General features: G+C 44.3%; 1 protein-coding gene across 5 annotated transcripts in view; it reads left to right on the forward strand.

The window, feature by feature from the left end:
* rbms3 (RNA binding motif, single stranded interacting protein) overlaps positions 1–18,061 on the forward strand; it is a 272,652-nt gene that overhangs the window by 195,213 nt on the left and 59,378 nt on the right. For all 5 annotated transcript variants that reach the window (XM_054605449.1, XM_054605451.1, XM_054605450.1 and 2 more), the window contains 2 exons: positions 2,020–2,177; positions 7,244–7,323. In XM_054605449.1, the coding sequence (XP_054461424.1) occupies positions 2,020–2,177; positions 7,244–7,323 (238 nt within the window). The remainder of the gene's footprint in view (positions 1–2,019; positions 2,178–7,243; positions 7,324–18,061) is intronic.

The following is an 18,061-nucleotide window of genomic DNA, read 5'->3' on the forward strand; positions in this document are numbered from 1 at the left end:
AATTAATTTAAAATGTTGCATTATTCACAATACGTTAGCCACCAACCACAGCATGGATGCCTTTTTGTAATACTGCTTTTTGCCAATGTTTGCTTTAACCTACTGGTCCTGGCTGCTGTTGGATGAAAGGTTTGGTGATGTGGATGTTGGATAAAGATGTGATGAATGACAGCTGGTGAGAGATCGCAATCAGGCTGCCTGATCGGATAGTTTTCTTACTACCTGAATGGATTGAATGCAATCTGATATGCTAGAAAAGAATGTGCTGACGTGCATACAGCATCATAAAGATACAGGATTAGAGATAAGGATGACATAATGTAGTTTCATGTTTAATTTGGCTGACTTGCAGTATAGATGGATGGATAGATGGTAGACTTTCGTGGTGGTTCTCTTGCACAGTGACTGAATAACTGGCGGGACTGGGGCTGCTGTTTCCAGCTGTTCTGCTGTAGAGCTCACAGGGCCCTCTGATACCTCAGGCTCAACCCACCGCCAGCTGTGCAGCTTCACCTAGCTAGCAGCAGCCTCTGGGCAAAACAAGGAAAATGATGCTGTACAATACACACTACACAGGTTTTCACTCGCTATTCCTCTTTCAACATCAATGTACAAAGAGTAGAATTTTCCAACACTTTTTCACTCCCAGAGTCAAATACCAGTGCTTGGTCAGTACCTCTTTGCGGCTGATACTGACACACTGAGGCACCTATTAGCGTCTGTATGATAACTCCAACGTAAACCTATCTGCATCGGCAGACTGTCAGAGCAACTGACAAAGTGTAAAGAGCGAGAAGTCCACGTAGAAAGGAGTTTTCGATGGATGGGTCAAACAGACACAGACTTTTTTCTGGGAAGGCCACTGTTTGTGTCCAGTGTGAAACCAATTCCACACTGACATATTTTACCATACTTTTGTTATGTAACCTATTGACTTAACTAACGCCAGGTACATGGCTCACACAACAAACATAGCTTTTTTTAACCCAAACCACCATCTTTTCCAAAGCCTAACCAAGTGTTTTTTGTTGCCTTAACATAACCAAGTGAATCTAAAAACTGAGTTAACCTACATTTTAAGTTTATTTTGAAAAGACACTATGCATGTAACAAGCGGAAACTGCTGTGCCATCCCTGATACGTCCAAAACAGTCGCTGGAGGGGTACCTTGAGCGCCATCATTTTTTGCGTAAGGGTCACTGACCAAGCTGCCTTGTTTGACGAGTTGGGAGGGAGAATTTTGTAGAATCATACTAAATCAGTCCCTCTCAATCATCTCTTATGATAATCAGCTAAATGTTTGTGGTGGTGTTAGTATCTACAGAGACCCTGCCTTCTTGCTGTATTATTTATTTTCACTGCTGTGTCAGGACATTTGTGGGTATTTCTTGGACCCTTGCTCTGGGGCTCTCCCCCATCCTGCCCTGGCCTGCCTCGTCTGAGTCAAAAGCTAAGATAAATTCTCCCATTAGCTAGCTAAACTGAAGATTGCTAAACTATCGGTCTAGTGTCATTGAGTGGTGGTGGAGCAGCAACTTCTAATGTTGCAACCGCAACATACAAATCCTACTTATTCTGCCTGTAGCACTTTGGTTTAAATTAAACATACTGAGAAGACTCCATACAAACTTTAACCACAACTACGTGTAAACATGTACAGCAATATGTTGCTATAGACTTGCAGTGTCATTATACTTCCCACTCACACAAATCCATAATGTAGCCTGCACACTGTCTGTCTCACACATAGAGCCAGAGGCATGGTGAGCCATGGGTGTATTCATATGGCATGTTAGCATCAATAAGGTCAAACATCATGTGAGTTCAGCCAGAGTTTGGTTCCACTGTCGGCAGCATTGAGACGTGTTACGTGATTGCCCATGACGCAGAGCTGATGTATATTTCATGATTCCTACACTTGTTGGTGATACATTATTTCTCATCTTTTCCTCTCCTTCCCCCCACCCCCTCTTCTCCTCTATCTATCCTCCCCTACTATTCCAACTCCTGGCCCTGCAGCAACAGGAGCAGGACCCCACCAACCTGTACATCTCCAACCTGCCGGTGTCCATGGATGAGCAGGAGCTGGAGAACATGCTGAAGCCCCTGGGTCACGTCATCTCCACGAGGATACTGAGGGATGCCAACGGGGTTAGCAGAGGAGTCGGCTTCGCCAGGTAAACAAAAGTGATGCTCTAGAAGCAGTATTTGATGTTAAAGTACAGGATTATAGGACATGTGCCCTCACACTGCACTTGGGTCAAATTTTTATTCCACACTTACCGGACATATTTGTTGTGGTTTTGTGTTTCCCGCCCTTCTGGTACGGATGCTGCAGCAGTAACGATGAATCATTTGTAAATGGATTAGACCCATGGTAGTTGTGCAAACACTCTCACAAATGCACAGACTGAAGTGCACACAAATGGACCCAAAATACGTAAACATACACCGGCATAAAGGCACGCGCTTGTACTTACTATGTGCATACACACGTTCGCTCTAAAAAGACCCTTGTCAGATGCATCCTGCCTCCACGCAGGGGAAACTTTAAAAGGTGATTTGTTTTTCAGCTTGTCTGCCAGTGGATGAGTTTGTCTTTGTTCATGTGTGTGCATCAAAGTGTGTGTGCTTCTGTGTATGAGCGCCCATGCCTATAGGCTCTTAGAAATAAAGATGTTTACGAGAACCATACAGGGTTCTTTGGCTTGGCTTATGAGAGCTTCTCCAAAAAATGTTTTTTTCAGAAGCAAATAGTTCCGCATAGAACCTTCAGCCCTTAAGGAAGAACCAGTTTGGAACCCTTATGCACAGGTCCAAGCATCCATTAGTATACCAATGGGTGCTTGGACCTGTACATTCTCACATACCTGCAATTAACTCCTAGTCCAGAGTAGCCAGGGCTGCTATATTTCCACCACCAATCCAAACACTGTACGGTTTATTACTTTTTCTACTTAGGAAAGTTTCCACTTCAGCTTGTTAATCCCCCAAAGTCATAAACCGCTCTGTCCTTGTCCTCGGCGGCAGCCACCAGGCTCTCATTCCTCTCCACACATTCCTCCCTTGTTTACCCAGAGGAGGCCACAGAGCCGCCATCTTGCAGGGATTTTTCTTAATCACCCGCTCTGGCTGAACTCCTCTCCTATTCCCTGCTCTATTACTGAGGGTTACAGCTGGACAGACGAGCACACAAACACACAAACAGGCACTTATGCACAAATATGAGCATATGCACAGACTGGCCTGAATGCGTGTGCATGCACGTGTGCACATTACACCAACACCGACATTCGTGAGCAGACTCACACACATACGCACACAGACAGACAGGCAGGCAGCCTCCTGCAGACCAACAAGCAGAACACAGCAACAACCTGCCACAGGCCACCTGTTCAAGCAGCCCTCAGTGGGGGAACTGAGACATGATGGAAAAGGGAGGAGAGAGAGGGACAGGAGTGTGAAACAATGGCCAGGTAAAAAAAGAACTAATCATAGAGGTTATTATAAAGAGAAAGACAAGGTGGTGGGAAGGAGAAGGCAGTATGAAACGGAGAGAGATTGAGGAATAGAAAGAGAAACGAGCGAGTGTGGGCGTCTGGAAGCAAATGTGAGAAGTGAACAAGCTTTTGGTTAGATATGGAGTATAAAAAAAAAAAATGAAAAGAGAGGTACAGAAGGTTTTATTGTGTAAGTACAGATCAGAGAAAGAAGCAGGAAAGAGATTCAGGCACAAAAGAAATCAATGTATTTTATGAATTGTAGAGCTCCCCTTAGCTGTGTCAACAGACAGGCAGACAGACAGACAGCTGCTGAGGGTTGGGCCATGAGGGGCATTAGAGAGAGTAAACTGAGCTAAGTGTTTGTGGGCCGATCCATTACTGTTATCAGAGCCCATTACTCCAGCCCCGGCACTAATCATTGCAGACAGCAGCACCTGATGCCATTAACCGGCAGCACACAGAGAAAAGCCCGGCCTGCCCCGCCGCCTACCTGACTGAACGGCTGCCCCGACGACTGCCTAACAGCCCCGTCTGCCTTATTTACTCCTCGTCTGCCCACCTGTTTCCTGTCGAACTATACCTACTTGAAAGAGTGAAGGAGAGTCGGCATTGAGGAGGAGGCAAGCGCCGAGTACCCAGAGGGCGCGTGAGGAGGACGATAAAGAGCGCTGGAGAATAGCGAGGGAGGGCTGAGCATCAACGCGTCCAGTCAAGAGAATCTCTTGAAACTCTGGAGGACGAGTGATGGGTTCAAGCTGGTTTTCAGCCACTTTTTTAATGATGGAAGCAACAACAAAAAAACACCACAACAAATTATCCCCAAACAGCTTTTATTTTTTTTATATGCTGTACACAGCCACATAAATCATTATTTCACTGAGCACTAAGTGGAGTGTGCACCGTGTATGGGGTTGTTAGGCTTTAATAAAAGAGAACAAAAGAGATAAAGAGGTTAGCTTTGCTCCATGCAGCTCCTCGCTGTGTCACCGGGTTGCCTCCTGCAGTGAAAATAATTCTGGAAGGGTTATTGGCAGGTTTGTGTGACTGTGTTGTGCGTGGACATGGATTAGGAGCTTTATTGGCATGATTCTGTCATCAAACAATGTGCCAGTGGCATAAGCACAAAGTAAAATATATAATAAACACACACAGCAAGTGTACTTTACTTACAACACCCAATGAACACTAAGAGTGACTTTATAACCTAATACTTTATTATAGAGGATTATAATGCATTATAAATATGTATATAATGCATTATAGACATGGGTTTCGTAGAAAGTGTTAAACTACTAATATTTTGGGCCCTCTGTGAGGAAAAGATCTCCACTGCAGAATCTTTTTGGGAAAATGTAGAGCTGAATATTAAACCTGAATGCTGAAATCCAGATTTCTTTTTTCTGCTGACATAAATGTGTCCTTACCACTAAGTGTACTGCCAGGCACTGAAAGCTGGCATAGAAGATGGCCTTCTGTTTGTACTCTTTTTACTCTCCTTTCTTTGATCAAACTATTATTGATTTACATTATAATATTACCAGTTTTATTAAGGCACAGCACATTCATGGCTGCTTGTGTTAAGACATTTAATTTGAGAGGTCTAATTTCTTTTTTATTAAATGAAAATCTACCTAATAAATTAATTCAAAAAGATATTAGACCATATCCAGCCTTTATATACAAACTCTTTTTAATCACATGAATGGCAGTGTTTTTGATGATCTGATTTCTACATGCTGATTGCTCGTGATGTGTTAAAGGCCAGTTTTGATAAGCTGAGTCACACTGGCTGCTTACTGTATTACCAGTGTTCCCAAACTAAAAGGGGGGGCAGAGGGAAAAGAAAAGAGAGATATGGGGGAGAAAGGGGGGGTACGGGGTCAGTGAGAAATGGATGATGCCAGGAAGTGTGAAAGATTACATACTCTAAAAAGAGAAGTAGGGAGAGGAAAAGAGTGAAAGATGTTGACGTGGATCACAGAGAAGCAAAATGACGGGAAGAAAAGGAGGGCACCCAAAATGAGAGAGATGGAGCGGGAGAGAGAGAGATACGGAGAGAGAGAGAGACGGGGTAACGTTGAAAGATGGAAGAAAAAACCAAGGTTGAAAGACCAGGAGGAATGAGAGAGACGTCAAAAAGAAGAGGTGCAGACGGGTCGGGAGTAAGATGGATGTGACGGAGGGAGCGATAAAGAAGCTATGGTTTAAAAAATAAAAAATAGCAGGATGAAGGTAGAGATGGAGGAAGCATGAGAGAGACAGAGGACAGAGAAGTGAGAGACTGACAGGATGATATGAGTATTCTTGGAGGTGAGTGCGAATAAAGAATGAAAATGTGGAAAGCAATGAATTCTGCACATTCCAAGAGCCTATTACCATAAGCATAGGCACAGCAATCACTCAAGCCTGCATTTAAAAGCCCATTTTAATATGAGTCCTTTGTGAGTAATCTGCACAGTAACATATGTACACTGGGGGAAAAATTCATGCACGATGCTGTGTTTTTATGTTGCTGTAATAAAATTTAACACCATCGTTCATGTTCCACAGAGGATGAGATCACCTGACTTCTCCCCTAGCGCCACTATGAGGTTCACATTCTTCGTGTTTTAGTGAAATATCTCAACAAAATAGGGATGGATTGCTACGGAATTTGGTACGCACATTCATGTTCCCCTCAGGATGACTTTTAATAACTTCGTTGATACCCCTGACTTTAAATGTAGCACCATCAGCAGGTAAAAATATCCACCCTTCCAATACTTAAGATCCTGACTAAATACCTGCTAAACCAAAGATAATCCTCAATTGTACGTTTTGTGCTAGATAGCAAATGTTCGCATGCTAACAATGCCAACTTAAATGGTTGTCAATTGATACAGTTATTTAGAGTCACTTGTGGACTTATTCCAGTTTGTTGGACATTGTACTTGTGTGTTTGGCTTATTGGTGTCTGTGTTCTTATGATGTGAGAGAGCAGAGCCCTCCTGCTGGCCAGCTGCTTTTGATCCAGTGGTTGGAAGAGGAGGAGGGGGAGTGAGTCAGCTTCCTGCTCTCTGTCTCTCTCTCAGAGAGTTATTACTATCCATAAGCACGACATTACCCTTCTCTGTACCTTCTCATCCCTCTCCTTCTACTTCTTCTTCTACACCCCTGCATTCCCTATCACCTGTTCTTTCTCTACATCCATTTTGAACTTCTGACTCATGACGTTCCCCAGGACATAGACAGACTGACTCTGCGTAGTGTCACTATTTATTATTAAGTTTTTTAAGAATAAACCGAGTGATACTACCCAGCCAGCAGGAAACCTTGTTGTTGTAAATGTGTCATCGGTGGAGGTATTTAACTTTGTGCTCTACGTGTGAAGGGTTCCGGTGCAAAAATGGAAACGAGCAATGTTGAGTTGATTATGACTGCAGCCCTGCTCTCAGTGGACTGAAACTCACCTTGATATATTTTGGTTTACAAACAGTATCGTGGTGTAGATGATAGGTAAACTGTGTGTCCTGCTGGTGGTATTTTTATCTGTTTGCGATAGTAAGAGTGTGAAGTGCCATAAAGAAGCCTCCATTTGTAACATAAGAAAATCATTATATTCACCCATAAGCACTCCCTTTTTGTCATCATTTAGTGTCAAGATTAAGTAACTTTATTTCTAAGGGAAGACTGTCAACCTTTGCTGCAAATGGATAGTGAGTGTTTTTAAATGAAACCACATGTATCACTTCTTGTTGCAGGATGGAGTCCACAGAGAAATGTGAAGTAGTGATACAGCACTTCAACGGCAAATACCTGAAAACCCCGCCAGGCATTCCAGGTGAGTCTCCCGTCCTTTGCTTTACATTGTTCTTGCATCACCCTTTTTACTTTCTTTCTTGGAAAATCATCACCCTTTTTCACTGTGAGAATCCTGCTTTCTAATTCAATTATGGTAATTTCTCATCTCGGATCGGCCGGACAGCTTGATAGATTGTGTACAACGTTGTTTCTGACACCTGAAGCTAGCTGTCGTGGCTGAATAGCTGACAATTCTGTAGGTATCCTCTCTCTCCTTCTCTCTTCCTTTCTGTCACCATCTCTTTCCATCCCTGGTGCCGCCGTTGCTGCTGCAGGCTCAAACTTCTCGGGCAGAAGAAAACCCTTTTAATATTCACGCTCACGCCTCTGTGCTGTTCTTTGCAATCTACTTAAGAGCTTGCACTCTCCCCTCATTCCTCTCCTGCTCCTGCTCTCCGTTGCCTCCGTGTCCTCTCTCCTTCCTATCGTTCTTTTCTGCAGTCGCCCTAGACAGTGGAACAAGCTGGCCAAGGAGAAAACAGGCAGGGAAAAAGAGGGTGAAGGAAAGAACGTCACAAAATCTAGACAAGGATGTACCAGAATGTATTCGTTAGCAAAGAGATGTGTCTTTTATTCAGGGTCCAAAGTGGCATCACTGTCCAAAAAGTTTAGAACAAAAAGACACATTGGAAGTCCTGGAAACAGAGCAAGTCTCAGAGGGAGTAGGGGTAACAAGAGGTGTTTTCAAAAAGTAAAGCAAGATGGAAGGAGAGCGAAGATATGAAAGAAAGAAAGGCCAGGATGAAGAAAAAACATGCCGCCTAAGCACTTTCGGGGGCCAGATGCTGCAGCGCCCGGCGCCTCTGATGCGTCCCGGCAGGATGTGGGGGCCAGACAGGGCAGTACCGATGAGATCTCCTTCACCCCTGTGGCAATTTTATTAACAATACTCACACCTCCAACCAGTGGGACTGAAAAACAGACCCATAAATCGCTCCTCCACTACACTGTAATATCTCAGAGAGACTGGATTTAGAATCTCCACATATGCCCAGCCCACTGCATAGCCAGCAGCCATTAAAGGCAAGGTGAGTGGTTATATTGAAGTTGAGCCGTAATAGGAAACCTTTAAAGCTGTCATATCAGGCTGACCTTCCCCTTTAAGGGTCTATCTCCCAGCTGCTCGGGCTTTATTATTGTTAATGGATTGTTCAGGCAGTGCCAAGCATGAAGATTTACCGCCCCGATCGAGGAAATCCTTCTGTGGAATTAAGAATAGTTAAGTTTACAAGGTCTGGTCTGGTCTGCTGCTACTATGGACCCTCCTAAAGGGTCCATGAAATCTCTCCTTTCCCTCCATGTAGGCCTGAATGTGTACACACACAGGACTCTGACTGTTTGAAAAAGCTGTTATTGTTCCTTGTGTTCTTGCTGTTTAATCCTCTGTTTATTACAACATGGGTCTTTTTTCGTGATTTTGACCACTATTTCTATCACTATCACTTATGTGTACTCACCAAAGTGATTCCTGATATTTGGAAACCTGATTTTGGAGACCAGGTTTGTCTGACTACACCTCTTGCCTTGCTTGGTTTATTTCTAGCAAAGACGCATTGATTCCAGATCACAGGAATTAACTTGGTGACTCCAATGTTGGTATTCCTGATAGAAAAGATATCCAAAATTTATAAAATATCACCCAAATTGTAATTAAAAAAAAGTTATTGCTTAAGGCATGTTCACACCAGCCTTGTTAAGTCGTGTTGAACGAACCCTGGAGCTTTTACCCCCTTGGAGCGGTTTGTTTAAGTTGGTGTGAACTCCGGACTCTGGTCGGCCTCAAAGTGATGGTTTCAGGCTGCTGTCTGGAGTCGTTCATTCGAACCAATCATAGGGAGTGAACCATATGTTTCATAACATTACATTAATAAAAACTTATGCTTTTCGTATTTTGGTGACTAGGGAACTAACTTATTAGACAGCTGTTGAGTCGTGCATGAAGTCATATGAGGAGCCAACTGTATGAGCAATAATGGAACCATGTTTCCACCACATGACTTTTGTTCACACCACAATTTTTTGGAACGCAAACCAGACTAGTTGTCAGTGTTATCCTGTAAATTGGTTCGATTCTGAAACTGTACCCTAAGACATGTATTGGTACGCTTCAGATTTAGATATTCATGAATACTGATCGATAAAGGCCCATTCTGTCATTCCTCTGATACTTTTCCCAAAGTTTTCAATATATAAGAGGGTTAGAAGTGCACTTTATTTCCTTTTTCTGACACTGTCCATGTTGAGTTGATGTCTGCTAAATGGAGATCTCTGGACATTCCTCTGTTATCGAACTCAGATGTCCCTTTGCGGAGGACCCAGGGCTGTTTATGTTCCTCACACAGGCAGCGCATAGCCCTAAATATGTATTTCTGTGTGTGAAAAGTGTGCACGTTGTGTTCTCACTACGTTTGTTTCTGTTCTCTGATTCATGGGTGCACATTCAAATTTATTCATTTTAAAGCTGTGTGTGTGCACTGTGTGTGTGTGCACTGTGTGTGTGTGTGTGTGTGTGTGTGTGTGTGTGTGTGTGTGTGGTGTGTGTGTGTGTGTGTGTGTGTGTGTGTGTGTGTGTGTGTGTGTGTGTGTGTGTCATGTTGGTGGTATTTCCCCAGAGCCCCTTGCTATGCAGGGCAGCTTCTTCATCCATCCTGCTTTGACAGTTCAGCGCCCCCTGGGGGGCCCTCGCCCCACACACAGCACAGCAGGTGCGTGCATGTGTATACTTGTGTGACAGCCATGACTACTACACTCTGTGAGCCTTGACACATGCACACACACACGCAAACCACATAAGCACAAATATAGTCATGCACTACTAACTTTGACCTGAATGGAATGTCAACATCCATATAATGCTAATGAGATCCCCCTTTTTCCCTCCATTTAGCTTTTGAAACATAGTCCACAAAGTTACTGTGGTAGCACAAATACACACACACACACACACACACACACACACACACACACACACGCACACACACACGCACCACAACACTCTTAGCACGCCCTTTTCGATGTAAAGCGCCTGCTCACCAATCCTTTGAAGCCCGTATCTGACAAGCCTCTACATTTCCAGCTTGGCTACTCAATCACACTGTGTCAAGGTGTGTGTGTGTGTGCTGGGGGTTGGTATTGTAATAGCTGCCCTCTTCTACTCAGGTGTGTCCGGTGGCAATACAAAAGGATATTGAGTTGTAACCTTGCTGTCCCAAACCAGGAAGCAAATATCTGGATGTCAGGTCATCTGTTAAATTCAACTGACCATGGGGGGGGGATAAATAGAAAGAAAGTCACCATATTGGCAGGAAGTTAACGGAGTCGCAGATAACGCCACCGCACAGAGAGGAGATACATACAGCACACAGGATTGAAGAGATGCTAGCAGATGGCAGCTAATGCAGCACAGACAGCTCCCATGCACTTCCTGTTTAAATTTTAATGTAATAACATCTAGCTTCCTTGTGATTACATGAGGTGTTGAGCTGATTTACAGTGTGGGGGGATGGTAGCAGATGGTAGCTAATGATACTTAAACAGCTTACCTATTATTACTTGTTAAGTTTGGATGAAACCATGTCTAATTTACTAGCGGTTACATGTATTGTTTGGACACTATATGTTTTAATGCACTTTTGATTCGTGTTACTGTTCCTCAGAGGTGTTGTATCAATACTTTTAGTAATCAGACATCATAAGGAATTAGTGCATTAAACATGATGGACAGTTATATTCTTCATAAGCAATAAAACACACCATTGTAAAAAAAAAAACAAGTGAGCGCTTGCTTGAACTTTATTTGAATACTTGTCCGTGTATTCCAGCGGCGTCTACAGAAACAAGAGCACTGGTTCTCCTATATAGTGGCATCTAATCAGCTATCCAGGCCAGGTTTGTTTGGCGAGGCCTGGTTGATATGAGCGGTGCGTAGCCAGTCGCAGAGGCCAGCCCTAGCCTCTCTGCTCTGCCCACGTCTGATTGTGATTCGGAGAGAGGGACATGATCGATAGCCCTGATGGAGCACTACAGCTGTTTAGCTATTCTGTGCAATGCGGCAGCCGCTTTCTCCCCGTCGCTGTGGCCACGTCTCTGTGAGCGCGCATACGCCCGCACACAGATACAAAGTCATCCACATACTCCCAGTGGATGAAGTGAACGTGTGCTCAAATACACACAGGCGGGTGTATATCCACCTATTGACATAGACGTATACTGCATGCACCGATGCACATGCACATAGCTGCAGTACGTGTGTCTAAAAGTACATAAGATACACACACACAGATACTGCAGACACTGTAAACTCCTTTCTGAGAAAGGATCAACTTTGTAGTTGGAGGTGAGGATGTTAGAGTTATCCTTGTTTTTCAGTGCGAGTGGATTTACTCAATACAGAATAAATAGAATTTATGAAATGTGACTACAGCAATAAACCATACTGAAGTGAGCCCAACAGGGACACATTATGATTTACACTGCAACCCTGAGCAATGGGAAAGTCAAAGGAAGCGCAGATAAAAAGTGATTTAATCCGCTGGCTCCACCGAGCCTCGCTGATTAAAGCCCTTCGTCCCACAATGCATTAAACAGCTTAGAGATGACACCCTATGGTAAATGTAATTTGAACCGGAGACACATTAGCCATTGTTTGTTTTGGCAGGTGAGTAATCCCATGTACATCCCATATTGTGAGTGAGCCGTGGTAGACAGGAAATTGATCACATCTGGTACATGTTCTGTGCTGCTCAGGCGAATTGCTGCTCTTTGTGCGATTCAACCTCATGTCATTGTCAGCAATCAAACAACAGCTAAATAAACAAGAAGGAGTGTCTTCAGACGGGCTAGACACAGGTAGTGTTGAACGCTGCCAAAATAACAGCACCAGACTTCAGTGAATCCAGCGTTTCCCATGAATGCCTAACTGTGCAAATAGAGATCTAGTCCAGACTGAATGTGCAGTAACGCTGCAGCTTCCTCCTTTTCCCTTCCGTTGTGCTGCTGCCAATATGGCAGCGGACCTGAGAGTCGGCTCCAATATTGTCCAATAGATGCTGGATAAATAATGGAAACCACATCAGGAAGCAGCCACAGTGGCCCTGGGACATGGAACCAAACGGAAACATGCAATATGTACAAGCCTTCCTGCTTCTATTTTTTTTTTTACAATACTCTGGCATCTCTCCCTCTAGTTTTATCTGTTTTCACAATTTATTTTTAAACCACAGTCTCTGTCTCTCATCACTCACACCCTTACTGTCTTTCAGTTCAAAAGGACCCTATTCTAATGTGTACATAAAAAGTTTTTTTAGGCCCACAGTCAAAGCCATATGCTTCATGGAGACTTGTGGGAAGCACCAGTGCTTTTCTCATGTAAAGCGCCCCACCCCTCCCGCTTTATGAATGTGATTGCATATGAAAATCCCAATCGCATTTCCAGTTTTCTGATTTATTTCCCCGATCTGTGAGAGATCCGGATGACGCCCAGGCTTTTTTAGAGCCAACGCAGCTGTCAGGCTTATGCCAAGCACAGTTCACGCCTTTAAACAAAACACAGACCAGAAGACAGCGCTGGCCCCTCCGCCACATCCCCTCATTATTTGCAGAACACAGGGCCTGTGCCACCAAGGGGCGGGAGAGCTACTGCTGGGGGGGTTGCTATTGCAGAAAAAGATTCCGTCCCTGTTGGCGTCCTCACCAAGGCAACGGCGCCGAGATAGCAGAGACAGCCCACGGTATTAAAGAGTCCCTCGCTGAATTAAAGCTAGTCCCAATTCACTTGGTAAGTCACAAAAAAGCCCTTCTGAAGCTGTCAGTCATACTCGAGTAATCCATGTTAATTTCTGCAATCCCTCCCACATTCCCCTGGCTAATAACCGGCCTGTCAGCAGGCCCATTCCTCTCCCCTATGGCGTGTAGATTTAGCCAAGTAGGTTGGTGGCTTGGCTGTCAGCGCGTCTCAGACATGGCTGCCTCTCCGAGCATGCCAAGGCACATTGTTCCCACGATGCATCTGTGTGCCAGGCCCGGGTGCTGATCTGTGAATTGTTTATATCTAATGTTTTCCTTCCTCTTTTTTGACAGAACAAAAGGTCAAATCCATTTTGTATTGATGATTCACTTACCGCCGCCATCAACCAGTGTGAACTAGCCATATTTCTGTCTCTGTTTGTGATACGCCATGACAATCAGACAGCTTTTCAATAAACAGTGCTTCGGATAATAATTAGCCACCAATCCTCCCTCTCAAATGTGCGTCTCAGGATATTGCATCGTAATGAAATCTGTCGTCTTAGCATGAACCCCCCCCTTCCTCTACTCCTGACTTTACCCACCTCCCATTACAGGCAGCACACACAGGAAGTTATTATTGGCATCCCCAGTAAATCAGACAGCTTCCTGAAAAAGGATCAATTTCCCCCGATGCACTTTCTCATTATAACCTTATCTCGCCCACAGACAATAATCTGGATTTGTCACGCTTTGTTTGGTTTACCACTGAACTGTATCAATCATGAGCGGAGCCAGCAGTTAGCACAGAGAGGGGGGAGAAGGAGAGAGAGGAGCCACCGTGAGTGGATCTGTCACAGAAATATAAAGCATTCACCTGCTGCAGTCCCCCTTCCACAGAAAATAATATAAGCCCTTTGATTGGCTTCAAAGTTTGTTTAGGCAGAGGAGAGGAGCCCACAGAATCCTGGAGGGGTTTAGGCAGTAACAATTGACTTTGCTCTCCACTCAACCACATCTAATATGGAGCCAGACAGACTGTAGGAGAGTTACCACGAGAAAAAAAAAGACACATAACGAGGGAGAGTAATAGAGAGGAATATAGCGGGAGGGCGATGGGAAGAAATAGATTAGGAGCTGAGGAAATGTGACAGGAATAAAAGGGGGAGATAAAAGAGAACAGATGGAAAAGGGCAGAGAGGGGAAGAAAGTGATGGGTGGCGCAGGAGAGCAGAGGAGAGAGGAGTGAAAGTTGGAACAACCCGTGCTTTTGGAAGGTTAAATTTGAGTAAAGTTTAGGCTGCTGCATCTGCAGGGATGAAAGGATGACATTGGCCGTGCGACCGCTTCCTGAGCTTGACCCCCACGTGACCCCGGCCCAGCTGTCCACCATGTTGATCCCCTTCTATCGTTCTCCCTCCTCACTTTGCTCACATCTCTCCTTGCACTTTTTTGTTGTCCTTGCTTTTTTTTACTCTCTCTCTCATCCGTCCCCTCCTTCTCTTATCTTTCTGTGCCGCCGCTGTCTTTCATCACTCACTCTCTCCGCACGTCCTCCCTTCCTCTGCTCGCCGTTCCTGCATGTCGGTATTGCACAAATTCCTGCTCATCCCCTCCCCGGTGCTCATCTATGTTACTGGATACAGCTGAGTGCACATGATATTAGTGCGAGCGGAATGAGCACCTGAGGCTGCTTTTATTTATGAAGAACATTCTTCCTCTCCTCTTTTGTTTGATATTCGTTCAGCCATGTCATTGATGTGTTCTTGTTTCTTTTGTGCTGTGGGTTCACTCGCGGTGGACTGTAACGACACAGTTTTTTATTTTTACATGGAAGTGGAGAGCTAACATTGGTTGGCTTAGAAATGCTACTAACCCTTGTTGCAAAATTGATCTTGAATTTAAAATGTGCATAAATTTATAATACACAAAGTAAATAAGAATTCCTTCTCTCACATGTTGCCTCATTGCAGAACGAGCTGGTCTGTCCAGCTGTTTGGTCCACACTAGAATATGTCGGGAACTATTTGTTGGATCATCATTACAATTTATATCGACATTCATGATCCCCACATTAATAATCCTAATGACTTTGTTGATCCTGACTTTTTCTAGCGCCTCCATGAGGTCGACATTTGTGATGTGGACCATGTTTTTTTTTTTCAAAGACATTTATGATCCAGAGAAGATTAATTGTTATAACTAAATGTTTCCTCCAGCACCGAAAAAGAGGTTATATAGTGCTGATTAGCAAACGCTACCATGTTGATCATGGAGTTTGAGGGCTAATCACACATTCATCTGCTGTATTTAAGTGCTGTAGTCAAGACCAACTAAAATAGAGACCAGGACAAGAACAAGAAGAGATGTTGATGATGATGATGCGTTTAGACAAAAATCAGATGATGCACACGCAATGTAGGGATTTCCTTGCAGTTGTGGTCTTTAAATAAAATCCACAGTCCTCTTTGTCTGTGACCGAGATGAGATCAAGTAGAAAATGCAGTCGATTCCTGGACAAAACCCTGAGACCTTCAAAAAGTGGTCTGGACCAAGACCAATCGAGTACTACAACACTGCTGTATTATTCAGCAAAGTCATAGATTGTTTTGTTTCCGCTAACGTCTAGCTCTGCCTAGTGAAACACAGCTGTGGACCAATTGTTGGTTGAATGTCTTGCACAGTAGTTGTTTAGGACTTTGGGAGCGTTTCTCATAGTTTTTTTTCCCCAGTGAATTATATTCTGGCATGCTCAGGAGCTCACTCTGCCAACTTTACAGTCGTAAGCAAAAACCTCTAGGGTTTTCTTTTTATACTTCTCCCCAGAGCTAACTGGGCTCTCCACCAGTCCTAGGAATGAATTCCTGAGATGCACACGTTATCTTCACCGATCCCTAAATTCCACTTTTTTTGCCATCAGTCAACTTAATCTAATGCAGGAGGTGAGGCGATGCAATTCTGTAATATTCAGCCTCTCAGCAGATACAGTAGGTCACTGAGCTCATAGCCTTTTGGCCAGCCAGCCCGTCCCCCAGAATGAAGATTAAGTTTGCTGAGGAGGATGATCATGCTCCGAGGTCTCTGTGGTATGCAAGCAATTCAGAAGGCGTTCTTTCTGTGGCTCACTCCTCTCTATCTCCTGCACCTTTTATCAGTTACAGCATCGCAAAAACAGATCATTTACAGCTTTGTATTTTTCCACTGCAAAAAGACATTTTAAGGTATACATTTGAAAGTGAAGAGAAATACTTACAGCCAGGTCATCTGACTGACCAGAATTGACCTCAAGACTAATTGTATCCTCTAAGTGCTTGCGTCAGGGAAGCAGGCATCAGTTACACCCGACCACGTCACTGTCAGCGTCCCCGGGACACAGAGGGCAGCGAGATAAATCTATCTGCTGCCCCCAAAAATAGAGCACGGGCCTCCATTAGAACAGGACGCGGGCTGTGTGGGAACAAGCAGAGGTCACTGTGGTCAGCAGAGTTATTTCTGTAGCGCCACCGGACCTCCAGGAGTCGACGCCCATTCATTCATCCAACTGCCTGCCAGCGGGGATAGGGGACACACACAGAGACACATGAAAAAAAAAAAGTGCGTACACACCTACATGCTCTGCCAATGGATGATCAGCAGGCGTGGGACGCCTTCCATTTGATGAATCTCACCACGATGGTGTCAGAGTTGCCAATATTTTCCTCTTTTTTTATTTTGTCACCTGGAGCTATTTGTGGTTTTGTAAATGAGCGTGTTTATATGAGAGCTGCCGTCTGTGTTCGAGCTGAAGGACGATGGAAACACACCTGGTTTCGGAGTGACCTCATGTCTGAGACACACTGTCTCTCTGTCTGTCTCCGTTCAGCTGGCGGCACTGCTCACCGTGGTTATTGGATCACACCTTTGGGTTTCTTTCTGCTGCTTTCGCTCCGCTTATGTAGATGATTTACAGTAGCTCACAGACATGGATGCACACTTTCTGCAGTTGCACGGAAAAACACAAACGACGCAGAAAAAGGAAAGCACTCCGACACGCCAACGGAATGATTTCTTACAGTCTCTGTTTCCTACCTTTGTTCTTGGAGCCTCTCTCACTCCTTCCTCTCTCTCATACTCTCACACTCACACACTCACACACACACACACACACACACACACACACACACACACACACACACACACACACACACACACACACACACACACACACACATCAATAGTCCATTAGGAGTGTGTTGCTTTCATTACCTCCAGCTTGGCCCTGAGACAGCCTTCAGAGTGGAGTACAGCAGAGCGGAGCTGGCCAGGATTGCAGTATATATAGCGAGAAGTCTGGTAATTGCCAGCTCTCTGTTCTCTCTATCCTGTGCGTCAGGTGGAAAGTATGAATCTGTGGTATCTGGGGACCACCCCTGCTGCGCTGCGCCACATCTCGCTACAACTGTCTGTTCCCCCACCGGGCACAAGTAATAGGGGGAAAACAGAGTGCTTAAAGGCCTCAGAGAGTCCAACAACTGCCACTCTAACAATACACACCGCCGTGGGAATGAAGTAAAAAAAAAATCAGGCGGTCCGCACTTGCAGCAGAGAGGTACCTAAAGATATACCCTGCCTAGAAATTGCACTTTTCATTCCTTTACTTGCTACGCAGTGGTAAGGGCTGTTGCCGTAGTGCGGCTTCTCTGTCGAGGTGGAATATTTTTGTTTGGTTTTTTTTCGCATGCCAGAAGGCAGAAGGAAGGGTCAAGCAACAAAGCGTCTGAGAGGTCTGAAAACATTTGAAAATACTGCCAAAGTTTGAGTAAAAAGCCGACTCAAATCTGATATTGAATAATAAAGAAGTTGCACAAGAATCACTTTACAAAGAAACACAGTTCACTACAAGGCAAATAATAAGAATCAAACATTCAATTGTTAATTGCAGTTGATGCTTGTACTGTAACGTACATACGTGTAAAAAAGTCTTGGACTTAAGGAAGAACTGATAAGATTTTGGT

The sequence above is a fragment of the Anoplopoma fimbria genome, chromosome 10 (assembly GCF_027596085.1).
Source record: "Anoplopoma fimbria isolate UVic2021 breed Golden Eagle Sablefish chromosome 10, Afim_UVic_2022, whole genome shotgun sequence".
Taxonomy (NCBI): Eukaryota; Metazoa; Chordata; class Actinopteri; order Perciformes; family Anoplopomatidae; genus Anoplopoma; species Anoplopoma fimbria.